The sequence below is a fragment of the Bactrocera oleae genome, chromosome 5 (genome assembly GCF_042242935.1).
Source record: "Bactrocera oleae isolate idBacOlea1 chromosome 5, idBacOlea1, whole genome shotgun sequence".
Classification (NCBI taxonomy): Eukaryota; Metazoa; Arthropoda; class Insecta; order Diptera; family Tephritidae; genus Bactrocera; species Bactrocera oleae.
Window position 1 is genome coordinate 185,029 of NC_091539.1, and position 19,626 is coordinate 204,654.

The following is a 19,626-nucleotide window of genomic DNA, read 5'->3' on the forward strand; positions in this document are numbered from 1 at the left end:
AAATTCGTGTACCTACGTCAGTAGAGACTTAGCTCATATTACCATCAGGTTTTCACATCCATATGTTCAATTCGATAAATCGGTGCACATATCGATTTATGAACCCAATAAACGGTTAAATAAATTGTTTGCCACATTTTTATATACTTTATTAATTTAAAATAATTACACATTATAAATTGAAGGTAATGCTTTTTATAGTTATATTAGAGAACTTGTTACAATACTTTCTATTAAATACTTGAAGAATGTTGGCCAAAAGTACAATAGTTACGTACATAGGTAATAGATAAGTAAATGTGCTCATATTGAGATTTTTGCTTTAGCTTGTATAATTTTTTTTTATCTACCTCTTTTGAGATGTATCGTCAGTAAAATGTTGTGCTAAAACTAAAAATATAAGTATCGTAAATTTGGGCTTGGCAAAGCATTACTATTATATGCACACCTACATACATCATCGAATTTGCACTCTATAATTAGCTGTTTTAGCTGTTACCATACAATTAAAATTGTAATTTTTGATAGCTGCTTCTGGATTTGCACATGTTTTATATATTTTTATTACTATGATGTATGTTAATATTTATATCTAAAGTTTCGTATACGGATTTTCATTTCAATAAAAGATTGTTACGCTTAATTCAAATTATATATATAGATGCCTACATATTATCGTATGCAATATTACGTATACATTATTGTTAATTGCGTATACACACTATGGAGCAAAAATGAACATATAAAGTGTAACATATAAGTGTTATGCTTTTTAAGCTTATAATAAAAGATCTCCTAGGTAAATGAACTTGAAGTGATATTGATTAGGATAACTTAAATAAATATATTAGAATCAAAGATAAGTTATCGGTAATTTTATATAATTTTGTGGGAATTGTAAAAATATTTAATACTTCGAATGAAATTACATTATAATTTTAAGGTATTGACAAAGCATTTCAAGTTTTAAATTTATTGATAAAAATATGTATCTTAATATATTTCACAAGTGAATTTTTATGTTCACTTTTGCTCGTATACATGTGAAGTGTGGTATGTTAAACCGCCTCAAGGACTAAGGTCCTGATGTAGAGTATGGTCGTAACCGCCCATACTGTTATCATATTGCTGTTGATCGTAACCGCCTGACCCCATGGGGTACCCCATAGAATCCTGTGGAGGTGCTGGTGACATCATAGGTGTAGTGGTGCCACTTGGTGGGCCGGCCATTGAATATGGCGAAGCACCAGCTGCCTTCTTAGCAGCATATAAATTGGCCTCTTCCTGTGCCTTACCTATGTTCTTTTTGTATCGAATGCGTTTGTTACCGAACCAATTGGAAACTTGGGAAACCTTAAAAAATATAAAATGTTACATACTAATGTTACAACTTTTTACACATAATTTTGGTATTATAAACGCACTGTTATTCCACACTTTCTCGCCAACTCTTCTTTTGCTTCCTCAGATGGATATGGGTTGCTCAAGTGACTATAGAAATACTCATTGAGAATTTCGGAAGCTTGCTTACTAAAATTGCGTCGCTTACGTCTAGCGTCCAGAAATCGAGATCGTAGTATCATTACAGCTTCACACGTCGATTGTTTCAACTGCATTTGAATAGAGCTGAATTTTTTGTGAATTATTTGGACCATGCGTTCAATTTCCTTAGGTGTAATTGGCCTGTAAATAGAGAATGCTCGAGAACCATGTTTTATATCCTTACAAAAGTTACTCACCTGGTCCTACTTTGTTCTCGAAGTAAGTTCATAACGTGTGTAGTGAATTCATTGCACGCCTGTTCATATTTCTCCAACTCTTGATGATATATCTGACGAATCTGCGCAAGCTTTGCTCGATAATCTGAATGCTCAATTGCGTTGTCAGCTCCATCGATCGACAATGAAGATCCTATTTTATAAACATTTAGTGTACAGCAAACTATATATATTATTGAATATACCTTGACTTGCTGCTGCTGCCGAAGCGGCCGCTGCACCGCCGCCACCTTTTTCTGGTCCTGCAACACCTTCTGCGATAAGCATATTATCCAGACGCATTAACTGTGGATCTGGTGGTTCTTCCTCTTGCGTATTACGAATGGAAAGGACTTCGCAGAAAAATATTTTGAAATATTAAATGACAAAATTTTCATATACATATGTACATATACTATAGGTATTTATTTTATAAATTTAGGTATTTATTTAATAAGTTTTACTAATTATTTTTTATATATTTCGCCTAAAATCGAATACCTTGAACTAATTGTTATAACATAGAAACAAAAGCAGACTAGTATATCGAGAGAGCAGCCCATAGCAGGTGGGAGAATTTATTGTTATATTTAGGTTTTTGTATATTTATTTTATGGTTTCACTTCGTATAAGCGCATAATATTGCAGATTCACCTCTGCAACAGATAATGAAATTTAATGCACAATTTGTATTTGCCCAGTTACTCAAGAGATTTGGTCTCAATTTGCATTAAAAATTTGAATTTCAGAAATACGCATGACAATATGAATAATTTTGTTTCGGTTTTCAAATAAAAATAGAGAAAACAAGGACTCAATACTGCATATGTTGCAAACATTTCATTCATAGCTAACAACAAGGTACTCATAAAGTAACATCCTGTACCATTACATCGTTTGCGTAGCCCACACCCAAATCATTTAATCTAAAACTTGTGCGAAATAGCCCGCAACCATTCAGAACGCACATCCGTGTATTGTGGCTTGCTATCCATATTCAAGGGATGAACAAAGGCAGAAATAGACCAACAGACAGACAAGAAATACAAACGCATCATAACCCCAACCATCGGCACGTACGGCACACAGGGATGGTCCCTGAGCTTGCAAAGTAGTTGTGTGCCAATTTAAGATTAGATTAAAAAACTTTAGCTTTCGTTTTCTTACTGTATTCCTTTGTGTTGCCACTATAGATTCGCATTGCTTCGCTTGCTTCTCCTAGTGTTACATATGTATATAACAAAGGATGCACAGGCAATGAAACACACGCACTTGCTTAACCAAGTTGGCAAAATTATTAAAATGCTGTGTAGATTTTGCATACAAAACATGATTAAATTTGCCAGGTAGAACTTATAGCGAAGATACATACCAAAAAATTTAAGAAACTGCAATACCCATAGATATGCTCATTGAGTCACAAAATTTGTGGTCAGAGAGATGTTGAAGAGAATTTCAATATCGGTTTTACCTAATTTACGGAATATGGGATATTATATTCAAATAATATCGTCTGTTAAGCAGAACATTTTATTAATAACAACCATACTAATAACCATTAAATTGTAATATCGCAATTTTAAAAGACAATTATTGATCTGTACACATATCTGTATACATATGAATATCAAATAAACAAATGAGGTATATACTTTATTCGAGTATATTTTAAGCAACTTTATGGGAGAAGCGTTGTCGCGTTAATATAAATTCTGCCACAGCAAGTAGGCGCGACAAGATTTAACATTACAAGCAATTTGCATATGCCTGCTTAAACTACACAGAGTCAGGAGGCATTGAATATTAAACCGGATCGATGCTGCAGAGTTGCGGTGCTGAACTTGAGTTTGAACGATGCAAACTGACAAGTAATGAATAAACATTTAAAACAACTTCTGCATTCTTGATTCTTCTTGACAAAAATGGTTTGAGAAATATGAAGAATTATGGGGCGGACGAAAAACCATTAAATGGTGCTTGATATTCTGTTTCGGACTTGTTTACTCTTAAATTCTTAGTTAGAAAGCAAAATATGTAAAGAGTTGACATTCAAAGCTGTGAAACCCATGTTTGCTTAGCATTAGTACAAAACAGACGTAAAAATACAAAGCTTTCAAAACGATTCCCTATAAAAGTAAAGTTGGAGGCTTGTGCAGATAAATGATATAGAACCTTTAACAATATAGTGTATTATAGGCATTTTTTTGAAAACAAAATCCTACTAATTTATGTTATACATGTAATTTTTAAGTGCATTTAATATTTTTGTATATAAAATGTCGGCCAGTGACATTCAAAATCAGACTTCTATATATTTTTTTTTTCAAGCAATAACTAAAAAGTATTACATGCAATTTAATATAATAGTTATTTGATTACAAATTAAACGTACTGTTATAGTGTTTCTTTTATCTGATGATTTCAGTTTGCAGCTAGGAACCACCTTTTGTCTTTAATATTTTTTGTTATAACCTGCCACTTCACCTTTTGCTCTTATTTTCGGTTTAGTAATATCTACGTAAGAAAATTGCCAATTGTGATTCCTGTTGTAGGACTGCGGTTGACCCATTCAAAACACATGCTACATTTTCAATAAAGTCACATAAGCGCACATTTCGCCAACAAAAATGTGAAAAATAGGGGTTGTAGCATGGAGATTTAAATACTCTATAGAATATTACATTGTGGGGCGCTGCGAACGTGCGCTGCATTTCATGAACACAGGCGACAAAGCAAATATCGTTTGTTTTGTACAATTTGTGCAAACATTTGTTGCATATTTGTTGATTATGGTGCCGAAATTTTAAATATGACAACCAAATTATAAAAGACAAAGCGATTAAAGGAAAATAATTTTTCACTTACCGGTTTTCTCCTTAATCTCACACAGTACCGAAAACAAAGCCGGCTTCATACGATGACAGTTTAAAGTGTGTTTTCTTGCCTGCGCCTCATCTAATGATTGCTCCGAAATGCTCATGATCTGCTGCAAAATTTCACCGATATCTTTCTGTTTACGCACTTCGTTTTCATTACCAGTATTTTGTCCATCATCCTGACCTGGCATACCATAGGCTTGCGGAGCCATCATACCGCCCGTATGAGCCATCATACGATTGGGGTCTTCCATATTGTATCCCGCCGCAATGCTTAAATGCCGTTTCTAAATATTACGAAAAAACACTAAACTTTAAATACATTCCCATTCATATAACATTTGTGTAAAGTGCCTCACTGTGCAAGTAATATATATTTACATATGTATGTGTGTACAAATTATTTGCGAAAAATCATGTTATTGAATATTCTTACTGCAAAGAAGGCAAACAAAGCGTATACTGTCAACGAGATTCAATTGAAAACTAAAATCAAAACTGATTATTGGGCAGCGTCCAAGCTAACGAATCAGATACATATGTTTTACGCGTGCCTGCTCTCTCGATGCTCAGCTCTTAGCTCAATGTTGTCGACATATACTCTTAAAATGAACAGCAGGCACTCAGACGCGCCACAATTGTTTTGCTACTCTCATATCGTAACAAACAAAAAAAGGAGTCAGATGAACAAAAGACATTATGCTTATGAGTATCTAATTGTTTTAATTTCAAGGATAAGGATATAACATATGACGGTAGTTTGTTGTTAATACTACTTGATAGAAGGACACTATTTGCCTCCTCCTAATTAATATAACTGGTCTGTCCCTAAGACGATAAATACTTACTGCTTGCACGAGATCTTTGCCTGTGGTCTATAATATTTTAAAATAAAGAACACATGTACAAATCATGTTAATTCAAGTGATATATTTCATCCTAATATGACTATTAGGTTTTTCCCGGATGCTGTAGATTCTGTCGTTTTAAAAAACAACCAGGCACCGTAAATAATGATTATTGTTGCGATTTTGAAATGAGAAATATCAATAAGTTAAAATCGGAATACAAAAAAAAAAAACAGATAATGGCATTTTAGTCTTTTTTAGACGATCTAAACGTTTCCTTGATGATTAGTTAATTTCGGATTTTTATGATTTACATTATCATTAAAAATAATATCAATATCAATAAAAATAATAAAAATCATAAATAAAAGTCACAAATAATCAATATATATGATTTTTATTTTTTCAATTGCTTCCTATGGTGTGGAGGTCAGACACAGAATTGAAGCTCAAATCAACTATTTTGTAGTTTAATAAGAATCGAATCATTATAATATTGCAGACCCTTTTCGGAAGAATGTACCCTTCAGAATGAGATGCTCTTATTGTAAACAAATCATTTATGTGGGTATGCTTATTGCACATTATTAATATACCATACATTAATATCCTTATTTTTTTCTTGTCGTGTCTACGTAACCGGAACGAACGCGTATTTTTATCTGGCCAAGGACTGCCAAGACGGCAGAATTCTGCCGCTACAACAAAAAATAACAATATTCTTTATTATACTCAAGTTTGAAATTGCTGCTGAAAATACTTGGTGACATATAATATTACTTCGTAGGTGTTTATGGAATCTATTAATCATGTAATTTTCTCCTCATTTGCACAGGTAGATTTTACCTATTAACTTTGCAATAATTTTAGTCTTATGATAGGTGTACCCTAGTGGTTTTATGCTTTAAGGTAGCTCATTATCGCAACCGTATAGGCTGTGAGGTATTAGCTTTAATATCCTTTTTATATTATGATAAGTATGCTTAAGGTTTTACAGTCACTTTTACTAATTCAAATTGTAAAACTTGTTGTTTCACAACGATAATAGCGCTGTTAAAATTTTTAACCTTGAAGAATATTGAAATTATACTGAAATTATATTCTACATCAACAACTGAAAGAAAGACCGAAACGTTTGCACATATACTATTTGATAAACCTGGGTGTGGTTTGCTCCAAATGATGTGGTAACAGCATTTTTCCTGCTGGAATATAATTCGAGTTAATGTGGTAGCCAACAGTTGCTTGAATCCATGTATGGGTGACAGTTTTGGAAATTGATTTATAAAAAGATTGTGTAGTGGCGACTCGGCGAAACTTCATTGGAACACTTAAGTTTTAAAATTTCGTTATATTTTGTTTCCATTTTTTAGAAAATCTTTAAATCAAAATACTCTGTACAATTTTAGTATTTTAGAGGTAACCTGCGCAATCTGCTCTACCCATTTTGAATACACATTTACGTACGTATATTTGCTATATGTATACATCTATAATATATATAATTATTGCATTTCAATTATATTTACTTACATTTAGAAAAACGGTGAGAAATCAGATTAAAGGAAACTGAAAATGTGAAGTTGTAGACGATTAAAATAAGTTAAATAGGTAAAACACTAAATAATTTAAGTAGATGATTTATACTATGTACACAAACAAGTGCATTTGTAACCGCTGAGGAAAATAGATAGAGAAAAATCATACGAAAACGAGGAGACGAGAAACACGAAAGCAGTACCGAAAACGTTTGTAGTTTCACTTGTTAACACTAAGCTTATATAGCCACATTCGTTCTTTTGTTTCAATAATTTTTCAAACTATTTTGCGAATGTAAGAATTAGATTTAGATATTATCTACTAACCAAATATTATCAATAAATCCTAAGCACACGACAAAGTAGAAATAGCAGAGCATCAATTGGAAATCGTTTGAAAGTATTGCCAGATGTGACCATGAATGTTGTCAAAATAAAATCCATACCATTGGGTGATGCCATATCGAAACTCAAACAATCTATTACAATTAATGGTACATAAAAGCTTGCTAATACACTGGATATCTTATATACGATTGTTTTCTTCAAATCTATCTTGTTTTTTAACTTTGTAAATACAACTAGATTATTTTTTACGTATTAATTAAAAGTACAATTAATCTTGAATTTTACTTTATTTAGTTGGACAAGCTTATTGTCTACACTTGCCCAGTGAAACATATTTTGTATAATCTTAATATTTTAAAATCATTTACATAATATTTTATTAATTTACTTATTTTGTAGTTACAATCTCAACGCAATTACATACTCTTGCCATCTAATTATTCTACTTAAAACTTTAAATAAGGTAGTGTTTCACAAAAATGTATTTAATTCTATTCATTAGCGTCTATGAAATATCAGGCTAAGCCGAAAATCCCGAAGTTACCACCAAGTCACCATTGGTGGCGAGTGGTTCATGTGTTATTAAATTCTTTGAAGAAATTGACAAATGCTTTCAAAACACTCGGATCTATAAACCGGAACGTACTTTTAGCCAAGAACTGTTTGCTCAGCAAAATTCCTGAAAACGGTTTGAAGAATGTTTTTTTTTTGTTTTGTTTACTAATGCAATAACTGGGTTTGTATATTGACTCAGACTTAGAGAAAATTAAATATTATTTTAAGTATATTTTGCCGGCAATAATAATGGCCCGAAAGTTTTTAAGTGTACGTAATTTAAAATTTCCTTGCTCTTTGTTACATAGTAAAAGGTACCTACACTTGTTTTTAGCGTTCAAAATGGATATCGTCTGTTCCTCATTTTCGTTATCACAATAGTAATATCGGATCAGCATCGCTAGATATTACCCGCACTGTTATAAAACTGGAAATTGCTGAAGTTAACTGGAGTTTTAGGACTGGGGCACTGATAGAAATCTTCACTATGTAACTGTGTTTGCGTCATATTTGGTTCACTAGCACTACGATGAATTTTCGGCATTGCCCTTAACATAGTTTCCAACATGTTTAGTAGAGGTCGAAATAGTGGGCGATCGTTTCGATCATATTTAATGCAATCCTCGGCCAAACGTTTGAGAGCTTGTGGGGCGTCTGCACGCACTTTAGTCATATCAGGTCGAAGCAATCCCCGTCCAACCATGAACAATATTTGATCTTTGTTGTTGATATGACTATAGGGTAAACATTCAGCTAATAGCTCGTATATAACAATACCAAAGGCATAAACATCCGATTGGAAGGAATAAGGATTTTGTTCTTGCATGCGTATCACTTCCGGAGCCATCCATAAAATACTGCCAGTAGGTTGATTGGCTTGCTTTTCTCCAGACCAGCGTGTCTTTGCAGTGGCCAAACCGAAATCACCTATCTTAACAGACAAATCCTCATGTAAAAATATATTGTTAGATTTTAAATCCCTAAAAAAATATTCAAACGTTGTAGATTAAAGTAAATTTCGATTAAATTACAGCGGAATTTTATACCTATGAATGATATTTTTTGCATGAAGATAATCCATTCCCTGCGCCACTTGTCTACCAATATCGATTAACGTGTTGAGTTTAAACTTGGTTTCATTTACGTGTATATGTTTGTATAGACTAGAACCTTCACACCATTGCGTTACAATAGCTAACGACGGTTTAGAGACACAGCCCATAAACAAAAGAATATTGCAATGTCGGGTCTTTTTTAACATAGCCACTTCATTTTTAAATGCCTGCAACTGAACAGGACTTGGAGTTTTCACATTCAATGTTTTCACTGCCACTGGACCATGCCAATGAGCTTTATACACTGTACCAAAAGATCCAGAACCAATCCTCGGTCCAATCAAGATTTCCTCAGCTTGAATATTCTAAAATGTAAAAAAAAATATGACTAGATGTAATTTTTTCATCTCGCTTTTGAAAACCATACCCAATTTTCTTCAGAACCTTTTCCGTCCCGAGGTGACAAAAGATTTTTATTGCTTTCGTCTGCAGATCGAGCTCTTTGTCGCTTTATAGTTTTTAATGTGCCGGTGGGTGAAGCCTGTGTTGAGTTAGGGTGATCGTTACCATGATGCTGGAATTAAATATTCATAAGAAGATTAAAATTTTTATTCTTATTTCTGCAATAGTAACCTGTAGAGGAACATGATTCTGCACTAAACACCGTTGCGCCTCTGTTAATGGTCGATTGATACACACATTCGGAGCCGAGTTTGAGCGATCTTGTTGGCTAATTGTGCGAGGGTGCCTTCCTTGATTTAATATCGCATTCCTTCCAGGGTGTAATATTCCAACAAAATTTTCGGGGTTTTGTGCCAAAAGTCGTTGATAGTAGGAAATATCCATAGGAAATTGTTGACAAAGTGTAGGTACCTTATCGGAACATCTTTGATGGAACCGAAAATTACACTGGCTGCAGTAAAAACCACTAAAAAGCAAACGACGACAGCCCTCACAAAAAGCCAAGGAAAAGAATGTCTTTCTTATGAACTGGTGGGATATATGAGTCATTATTGGAAATTTATCCAATAAGCGTACATAAATTTCTTCCACCATAAGTGAACCAATATCAGTGTCCCATGGAATAATACTACGACCACTATCTGTTGCAGAAACTTCACACATATCTGGTTTTAGTTGTCGTAATTTAAGTGCCTTCATAAGCGCATCACGTAATCGGACACCTGGTACAACTTCTACTGATGTTCGCTGTTGATTAGGTAAATGAGCCCGCAACAGAACTTTTGGTGGCCGTGTTAAAGTACTACATCGACTTCCACTATTACTGTTTGCTGCATTAGAATCCGTCTAAATATAAACAAAAAACCTCCCATGTTAATAGGAATATAAAAAATTCTAAACCATATACAAACCATATCAATTGATGCTAAATGCGCATGTTGATGCGATGATTGTTGCTGATTCTGATATTGGGGTTGGTGATTGGTATATTCAAGCTGGATTTTTTGTTGATCAGCTTTATTTGCTTCCTCTTGCTGGCTACTCAGTTGCTCCATAAGTTCATGTTCTTTTACGAAAAGATCATGTAGCTTTGAAGTAAGTTCTTGATATTCTGTTATATACATTGGAGGTGGCTCTTGTAAATTGGCAAACTTTGCATTAAGGGCATCTATATTTTCACGTGTAACATGTATTACAGATTGAACATTTTGGAGCTCTTCGGCAAGGGGATCGAACAAATCTCCACTTTCGTCGGTAGAAGAGGTGCTAGACATATTGGCGTTTAAATTGTCAAAAATTCTTTACTGTTTTTGAAATTATTAAGAGCACGACTTTCTGCTTTAAATGTAAAATGTATGTATTCCTATTTTTTTTATTTTTACATCTGCCCAATAATGCTTATTCATACTCCACAGTTCTGCAAAGCATAAAAATAATAGTAAACAAATATTTATGCTTTCGTCCACCTTCTAAATGTTTTAATTCATTTTATATGATTCAATTTTCTTGGTAACACAAATTCGCAAATAAGCCGGATTGTGCAAAGAAATTGACAGGGTTGCAATAATCTATTTTATTATAAGAACAAATTTTTTGGAACGTAGTCAGGAAAGGCAGATAGTTTATGGATAATAATTAAAAAGATGTACTAATACATTTTTCTTACCGCATTTTCAATTACTACTATGTGGGCTGGGTATAATTCCATCTTTAAGTCAGCTGTTTTAATTTCTTTTGGGTATATGTTATCAAATTTTTGTATACGAGATATTTTTTGTTGTATTTGACTTTGAGTTTTTCAATAGCTTTTATATATTTGATGTCAAATTACGAATTTAAGTTATTAAACCAATTTTATTAATTAATTAAATAACTAATAACTACGGATAGTTATTCATAATTTTTAAATGTAATGTAGATTAGAGCCTAATTAGTCTTACAGCACCACACCAAAGGTCTATGTTTTATCTTTTACATCCTTCGAAATTTTTAAAATCCCCAAACGTAAATGTTTTATTAACACCTTTACACTGTTTCAAAGAGTAATAATAAATTATTGTTCAACTATTTTTTTACTTCTGCTTGTATTGTGTGTGACATTGAATTTCCCCAAATATGTAATACTACATTGTTGCTATTAAAAATGCGGACTGCAAGGATACGACTAACAGGGTTGCTTATCTCGTATTTTTGCTATTTCTGGAAACAACCAATAGTTTATTAGTTATATTAAATTTATTAATAAAAAAATCTCAAAAAATATAAGTCAGCGCAACTAATATATATTTTCTTAGTTCTTCTTCTAATATATTTTTCAGTTTTGCACATATAGTTAATTTTTAAGTTTTATAATTAAAAAAACGGTGATAATCGTGAGTGAATTGATTTAAAAATATTGTAATAAAAATTGTTGATTTGTCAGTAATTACTACGTGAACAGATATGTTAGCGGAAAATATTGTGATATTTTCAATAAATTATTTAGCATTGCAAATTTTTTTAATATGTACCAAAACAACCCAGCAATTGTAAATACCCGAAACTCCAACCCATTGAAAGAATTTTGATCCAATCTAATACGTACAGATATTTGAGAATGTGTGTAAGAAAGAGATTAATAAACATATACTGGTCGGGTAGATATGTCCAGAGAATGTAAAATAATCTATATTCTCTGATATGTCAACTTGACCATGAATTGACTTGTTGGGTTTCCTCTTCGTCGAAACAATTTTATAAAGTGAAAATTAAGTGGCAGCATTGAAATTTAGAGCTTTGCTGAATTACTTCTTATACAGCTGAATTCGTGGCTGTCGCGTTTTGTACATATTTTTTCGTCGCCAAACGTTTATGGTGCTTTATCGTGAGTTATGGAAACTAATAGATTTTTATTAAACGTTGTTGATTATTAATTGTAAAGTGTGTGAAAATAATCTATTAATTAAAATGGATGAAGGTAAGAGGAAGTATCTGTTATTTAAAGTTGCCGCCGTTTGGCAAATATATGCGCGACTTAAATATTAGATCGGCAAATTGTTTAAAGTCATTGGACTCATTATATTCATTAATTGTAAAATATTTCGTAGAATATCAGCAACAATCTTCAGCAGCGAAGAAAATTGGCAAACAACATAATACTCTGCCGCTATGGGGAAATGAAGCAACTATGAACCTCAATCCCCTTATTCTAGCGAATATACAGGGCTCTAGCTATTTCAAAGGTACGTCCCGAAAGGTACAGTAGCGAACACACATTTGGTTTTTGTCTTTTAAGGGTTTTTATAATATATTTTGTATCGCTTGTTATAGTTCATCTGTTCAAACTTAAAACTTATCATGAAGTTGTTGACGAGATTTATTACCAAGTAAAACACATGGAGCCCTGGGAGCGAGGATCTCGAAAAACGGCTGGACAAACTGGCATGTGTGGCGGAGTGAGTTTATGAAATGTAGTATTTCGTTTTAAATAAATACCATATACTACATATAAAAGTTAAATTACTTGCAGTAGTTGAAAGAGTATTAAATATCCTACTCAATAGCATTAATTTTTTATAGGTGCGAGGAGTGGGAGCTGGCGGCATAGTATCAACGGCTTACTGTCTATTGTATAAATTGTACACACTTAGGCTGACTAGAAAGCAGGTTAACGGACTTCTAAACCACACAGATTCACCCTATATAAGGGCTCTAGGTAGGTGGTAAGTCAAAAGGTGTTAACAGCACCGTCGTCACAATATCCAGATATATCAGATCAATCCAGTTCTGCTTTCGGAGGTATTATGCAAATGTAACATTTTTTGAGGAAAAATATATGTACATCAAACATTTAAAACAATGAATTATTTTCAGGTTTTATGTACCTTAGATATACTCAACCACCAGCAGATTTGTACGACTGGTATGAAGATTATTTTCAGGATGAAGAAGAAATAGATGTAAAGGCTGGCAGTGGACAGGTGAGTCGAGTGTATGAGTCAATAAGTCAATAAGCATGAATATAATTTAATCAAGCCGGAAAAAAACATAATTACTTTTTGTTTATCTCTTACTGTGTAGACTATAACTATAGGCCAGATGGTATACCAATTTCTCACTAAGCTCGATTGGTTTTCTACATTATTCCCCCGTATACCTGTTCCTATCCAAAAGCAAATAGAAAAGAAATTGGAGGAATATTGTCGCAAAAATAATATAAGTCAACAGCAATTGAGTTCAGCAAGGAATGCGACAGCCAATAGTGGAGGTGCGAATTATGACTATGATGATACAGTTTATGATCGCAGAAGTGGTGGCGCTAGTAGCAGTCGAAACAGACTTCCACAAGCAAGTAGTGGGAGTTATCGTGACGAGCATGATGACCGCGATAACTACTGTAACAGAAGACGTGAAGAATCGCCTTCAAATTCATACCATAGCAGCAGAGATCGGGATCACTACCGAGAGAAGCACAAGAAGAAACATAAGCGCAAGCACCATTCTAGAAGTAGAAGTCGTAGTCGAAGTGGAAGTCGGAATCGAACTGAACGGAAAAAAGATTTGGAGTGTGACCGTGAACGTGAGCGACACAGGCCAAAGGAAAGAGATTTCGATCGTCGTGGTCGTGACTATGAGGAGCGCAGATATCGTTAAAATATCTATTAAATTATATAGCAATAAACACAGACGGAGGCACAAAGTAAATCCGGAGTATGAAAACGGGGAAAGTGATACAATTTTCCTAAATCCTATAGCCCGAAAAAATTAAAAATAACATTTCCATTTTATAAGCCATTGTTGAACTCAGGACGTCTGTTGTCTTATACTTTCTTTATATTGTATACAGCAAATAGATATGTTGGTTTAAATGTTACAATAGTTACTGAAATTGTTTTGCTTAATACTAAAGATGATTTAATAAATAAATAAATAGCTCGATGAGGTAATTGCAAGCATATATAAAGATATTATTTATCTGACTGCGTTTTAATAAAAGCATCGTCACTTTTAGAAAAATATAATGATGTAAGTACATATCAACTAATATTATAATATGTCAAACATCAAATTTCAGATGATCCTTTTTATTTTAGCTAAATTGTAAGATTAAATTATCACAGTTCTGTTACCTCTCACTTTTAACATACATATGAATGTATGTATATGTCCAGCCGGTAACATACCCGTATATAGATATATACAATTTTTATAGGATATGCACACACGTACTTGATAAACCTTTTTTAACTTATCTACATATGTATATAGTTGATAAAACCAAACCCCAATTAAGACAAAGGTGTGATTCCGAGTGATAAGAAAAGAGGAGATCGCAAGCGATTTATATAGGTAAGTGGCTCATAATAATTTTTATACTGCCAAATTAGTTCCTCAGTTTTGCGGTATCGATTTGAAATTTTTACATGTCCCACTCTCCTCAAGAAACTCCTACTTTGTCGGAACCGTCGATATTGAACCACCATAGCTCCGTTCCCTCAATAGTCGGGTCTAAGTACCTGAACGGACCCGGATTTTTATCCGTCCAAGGATTGTCAACTAAGCACCATTCCTCGCAATTACTTCAGGAATGTTTTCTGCCACTACTGCAACACCAACCACCACTGACGGGATAAAATGTAAACAAATGTTGTTGACTTTGCTAAATGTAATCAATGGTTGTGGACTTGGCGAAAATTAAACAAAAGTTAAAATGTAAACAAAATGTTCACTGACCCGATAAAATGTAAACAAAAGGGTCAATGACCCCATATGTAAAAAAAAAGGTTGTTGACTTTGCTAAATGTAAACAAAGCTTTTGGATTTGGCTAAATGTAAACAAAGGGGTCATTGACCCCATAAAATGCAAATAAAAGGTTCATTGACCTCATAATGTAAACAAAAGGTTCACTAACCCGATAAAATGTAAACAAAAGGTTCACTGAACTCAAATGTAAACAAAGGTTGTGGACTTTGCTAAATGTAAAGAAAGGTTGTGGATTTGGCTAAATGTAAACAAAAGGGTGAATAACCTCATAAAATGTAAACAAATGGGTCATTGACCTCAGAAAAATGTAAACAAAAAGTTCATTGACCTCATAATGTAAACAAAGGCTTCATTGACCCCATAAAATGTAAACAAAAGGGTCATTGACCTCAAATGTAAACAAAGGTTGTTGACTTTGCTAAATGTAAACAAAGGTTGTGGACTTGGCTAAATGTAAACAAAAGGGTCAATAACCTCATAAAATGTAAAAAAAAGGTTCATTGACCTCATAATGTAAACAAAGGGTTCATTGACTCCATAAAACGTAAACAAAAGGTTCATTAACCTCATAGACATTGATCTCGGAAGAATGTAAACAAATAGGGCATTGATCTCAAAGGGGGCCAAAATCTAGTCCTTGTATGTACATTTATATATGACAAGAAATCTTCACGAAATTATGCATGTATTATTTTCCAAGGCAACACTACAATCTACGAATATATTTTTCAGATTAGACCACTATGAAAAATAGCAACCATACAAACTGATCGATCAATATCAAGATAAAGATCTTTTTATACCCTTTTACGCTATAATAAGTGCTTCGGTCAAAGTTATTAGAGCTTCGGTGCAGCTGAAGTTAATGGTTTTTATAATTTAATATAAAGTTTTGCTACAAATGGAGGTATTTCCCTTGCTTTGATCATTGCAAGTTGCAAGAGTATAAAATGTTTGGTTACATTCGAACTTGGGCCTTCTTTTCTTGTTTCCTATATAAATTTTCTGTGAGTTTTTGCAAGCCCCCTTAAGCAAAAATATATCATTTATATCGGTGGCGACATCACATAAGTAAATTGTAATTGTTTAATATTTTTGCATATCGCTCAAGTTTTTTTTTTCAAGCACAAAGTACGCTAAATAAGATTTCCCATAAGAGGATACGCCTTATGTTCCATACGATACAAACGATGCCCATGTAACCCTTTACACACTTACATATGTCTGTGCATAGTTAAAGTGATTGCCTCTACATTGTAATAGTGAGAAAAATGATGTGCCAGTCGCACCTATTACATTTTGTAACAAGATGTTTTTTTGAAGTACAATTAAATGCGCATCACTAGTTTTTAAGGTTGTGAAATTACTATGATCCCTTCTTTAATGGAATAGGTATACATACATGCATACATACATATGTGTGAAGTTATGCATAATACGCGCTGAAGTAAGACGTCTGAAAAAAGATCGCAGGATATGAATGATAACGAGGCATTCACTCGCCCTACGTACTTACATATTTCGTATGCAAAATATGCACGAGTCGTGCAAAAAACTTTTTATGACATTTATCTTCACCCTATACATAGGCACACAAAGTGGTTGTATAGAATCAATTGTCTAAATGAAAATCGTTTCCTCAAAATAAATATTGCAACATCATATTTTAGATATACAATCGACAGTCGTTTGATTGGGTGACGTTGGTACAAAGAAGACTGTATGAGTTCGAAAAGTACCACATACAAGCAGGATCAGCTGTTAATATCCGTATGACATTTAAATCTCCATCGCCCATGTGGTTTTAATAGCACTTCGATTATTTTGTCAAAACCTCGCAAAGAAAGTATGTAATTATTTGAGAGCTGTTGGTGGTTATCTATTTTATTGTTGTCCAAAATGTTCCGTGCCATCAGAATCATTAACGTTTAAGCAGCAACAACAATGCCAATAACTGCGATGCCTAAACAAATAACGCGCGCATATGCAATATTTAGTTATCTACCCGTACAGACGTACATGGCAATGTAAATAACTAGAAATAAGCTATTTTTTCAATTATTTTCCTATTTTTGCAAATATTCTTTTATTCGTTTGTTCAGCTCAAGAAGTGTTTCACTTACGCGGTTGTTGCACTTTGGCGCTTTCTGACTACCAGATTTTACTATTTATTTACTGATGTATTTATTAGAGAAATAGATTAAAATGATAAAATTTATCGTTACAAATGACATACATACATACAAATTCAACTAGATAGCATATTTCACTAAACAATAAAATAATTTATTCAATGCATTTATAGTATGTATATTATAGCAAGAAAAATTGAAATAGTGAATAAGAAGCTTCGATTCATTTTATCATGTATTGCCCGCTGCAGCTGCTCGGCACGTTGCCACGTGGAAATATGGCGCGAAAAATTTGGCATGAAAAATTAGGCATTCTTATGTATTCAATATAAATGCGAATGTACTTTTGTTCGCAAATATTGAGCAACAAATACTCTTATATATGTAAGTACATATTGTGGTCAAATTGTATGTGTAAATTTAATGACGTCAAAGTAATTTTTATCAAACATATTCAGCTTTATAATTTAGCGACCTTAACATTAGCGGTAAGTTGCCTCAGTTCTTTTCAATTATCTTTACTCTGTTTAACATCTTTTAAAAAATTTCAATTATATAAATTCCGAACCCAAAATCATTAATCATAGGTGAGCCCATGCAACCGCAAGATCGTATCTCTTTATTGCGATTATGCTACATTCGTGTAAAGTACACTGCTGTCTGTGGTGGTTGTGTGGGCTAATGTTTGAATTACAATCCTGTAATCGGAGCACATGTATGCACAGTTCTTATGTTATTACTATACTTGAATACATACGAGAACAGACATACTTGTACATTCATATTCGCGAGAAGTATGCACCTCCTGTGTCCAATATGTTTGCATCGACAGCGTTGACAGCGGGTTAAATAAACTGTCATACAATCGGGTTGAGCTCAAAGCAATATACACAGAAATGAACAAACACGTAAAATTGGTAAAATGACGTACTTATCTTCCAACACAATCAGTGGGCGTCAAGAAAAAACAGTAAACCACAAAATTAAAACATATGTATGTATGTATGTACACATGTTGGACTGCATTATCACTAGAACGTGTTAGAATACTGTAAGTTCAGTTGTTAATGATCAAAACAAAAGGATCGAGACCCCCGAGGCAGCTGATGGCGTCACACATTAGTCAGAGATGCAGCCAATGGCCGGTCTGTCGTTGTGACTGGCCACGCGCGCAGCACATTAACGTGTGGCCGATATGATCTTTCGCAGTTAGATTATGTCGCTTGACCGGATGTTGGCTATTGCAGCATGATGCAATTTTTTGTTTATCACCTGAACGACAATGCGGTTTCGTGCGCAGCTTGAGGATAGCATATGCCTACATACATATAGTAAATATGCACATAAATGCGGTATTCTTACAGCAGCGATAGAAAAATATTCTTTGTATGTATTATTACAACGTATGTTTGTTGTACTACGAGGCAGCAAAAACATAATTTTGTAGTTTTAGGACAGATCGATTTAAGTACAAATGTTTGGTATACAAACATAAACGTGCAAAGAAAACTTCGAAACCTGTGTTAAACTCACAAGATTAGCACGCCAACTAAATAGGTAAGAAGTTGTCAATAAGTCGTTGCGTTTCTATGACTTCAAAAATAATTTATCCTTTTCTGCTTAGCGCTTACCTGTCAAGTGCGTTCATTTGGTATGCTCCGCTTGCAATTTGAAATGGTCAAATATGAGCCTAAACGTTTCCAATTATTTCTGTAAACAGACACGACACATGTCGAATTGCCTATTCTTCGTAATGCACTCGCTTCACTATTATTGACCATATGGTAGCGAGGAAAATCCTTTGCTCCGGTTCATATGTCCTGCACGGTTCAGCTGGATGAAATTCATAAAATATGCAAGTTTCACGCTTCGTCGCAACTGCCGACACAATTTCCATTCAAATGTTGACGTTTTGGGAAGTAAACAGTAGAATATAGTAGAAAGAAACCCAAGTGTGCTGGTTAAACCGTTTTGAGCACATTTATGCAATAAGTGTATGTATATATATGTACATATGTAAGTGTACTATGTATGCAATATATATATATAGGTATGTAGTTAAAGGAACCAGTTGCATGAAATTGAGAAAAACTAGAATACCTGCGATAACGGCAGAGCAATGCTTTTTCGACTGCAGTAAAAAGAATTAAATTATATTGATTATTTATTTAACCTATGAATGAAATTTTTAAGACAATGTGTGTATTTCTTATATGGTAAAATATTATAATCCAGTTGAGTTAGCTTAACAAGCTACTCTTCCATATCAAATACATATGTATGTACATAGTAAAGTATGTAAGTATATACTA

The 19,626-nt window shown here is 33.5% G+C and overlaps 3 protein-coding genes across 10 annotated transcripts in view; 1 reads left to right on the top strand and 2 right to left on the bottom strand.

Annotated features, from left to right (window-relative positions):
* Positions 1-124: 124 nt before the first annotated feature.
* Positions 125-19,626, bottom strand: part of exd (PBX homeobox extradenticle) — a 62,749-nt gene continuing 43,247 nt past the window's right edge. Inside the window, exons 1-7 of one of the 6 annotated variants that reach the window (XM_014234252.3) lie at positions 7,347-7,452; positions 7,015-7,050; positions 4,623-4,920; positions 1,964-2,110; positions 1,740-1,911; positions 1,425-1,683; positions 125-1,353 (exon numbers count right to left, since the gene is read on the bottom strand). In XM_014234252.3, the coding sequence (XP_014089727.1) occupies positions 1,069-1,353; positions 1,425-1,683; positions 1,740-1,911; positions 1,964-2,110; positions 4,623-4,887 (1,128 nt within the window). In that variant the 5' untranslated portion in view covers positions 4,888-4,920; positions 7,015-7,050; positions 7,347-7,452 and the 3' untranslated portion in view covers positions 125-1,068. Of the gene's footprint in view, positions 1,354-1,424; positions 1,684-1,739; positions 1,912-1,963; positions 2,111-4,622; positions 4,921-5,014; positions 5,107-7,014; positions 7,051-7,222; positions 7,246-7,346; positions 7,453-19,626 lie in introns of those variants that run through there. The other 5 variants (XM_014234253.3, XM_014234254.3, XM_036372594.2 and 2 more) reach the window with 5 other exon arrangements.
* Raf (Raf oncogene) lies at positions 7,636-11,583 on the bottom strand. Of its 2 annotated transcripts, none has more exons than XM_014234251.3 (6): positions 11,106-11,583; positions 10,351-11,007; positions 9,611-10,285; positions 9,405-9,551; positions 8,969-9,342; positions 7,636-8,902 (listed from the first exon to the last, which is right to left on the bottom strand). In XM_014234251.3, the coding sequence occupies exons 2-6, from the start codon at positions 10,711-10,713 to the stop codon at positions 8,323-8,325; spliced, it is 2,139 nt and encodes a 712-aa protein (XP_014089726.2). In that variant the 5' UTR covers positions 10,714-11,007; positions 11,106-11,583; the 3' UTR covers positions 7,636-8,322. The 2 variants fall into 2 exon arrangements, with proteins under 2 accessions (XP_014089726.2, XP_014089725.2); XM_014234250.3 differs by having other exon boundaries at positions 10,351-10,856; positions 11,106-11,582.
* On the top strand, positions 12,236-14,392 carry LOC106617177 (pre-mRNA-splicing factor 38B). 2 transcript variants are annotated; one of them, XM_014234195.3, is made up of 6 exons: positions 12,236-12,395; positions 12,526-12,660; positions 12,749-12,873; positions 12,998-13,133; positions 13,292-13,398; positions 13,499-14,392. In XM_014234195.3, exons 1-6 carry the CDS (start codon positions 12,386-12,388, stop codon positions 14,069-14,071), a joined length of 1,086 nt encoding a protein of 361 aa, XP_014089670.1. In that variant the 5' UTR covers positions 12,236-12,385; the 3' UTR covers positions 14,072-14,392. The 2 variants fall into 2 exon arrangements, with proteins under 2 accessions (XP_014089670.1, XP_014089671.1); XM_014234196.3 differs by lacking the exon at positions 12,236-12,395 and having other exon boundaries at positions 12,532-12,674.

What these genes read in the sequence shown, in the direction of transcription:
- Raf (XM_014234251.3), bottom strand. Translation starts at nt 10,713, where the DNA reads ATGTCTAGCACCTCTTCTACCGACGAAAGTGGAGATTTGTTCGATCCC. An exon ending in AAGGTTCTGAAGAAAATTGG is followed by an intron (nt 9,343 to 9,404) that starts GTATGGTTTTCA and finishes TTTACATTTTAG; the next exon opens with AATATTCAAGCTGAGGAAAT. An exon ending in GCAAAAAATATCATTCATAG is followed by an intron (nt 8,903 to 8,968) that starts GTATAAAATTCC and finishes ATATTTTTTTAG; the next exon opens with GGATTTAAAATCTAACAATA.
- LOC106617177 (XM_014234195.3), top strand. An exon ending in GGGCTCTAGCTATTTCAAAG is followed by an intron (nt 12,661 to 12,748) that starts GTACGTCCCGAA and finishes CGCTTGTTATAG; the next exon opens with TTCATCTGTTCAAACTTAAA. An exon ending in ACCCTATATAAGGGCTCTAG is followed by an intron (nt 13,134 to 13,291) that starts GTAGGTGGTAAG and finishes AATTATTTTCAG; the next exon opens with GTTTTATGTACCTTAGATAT.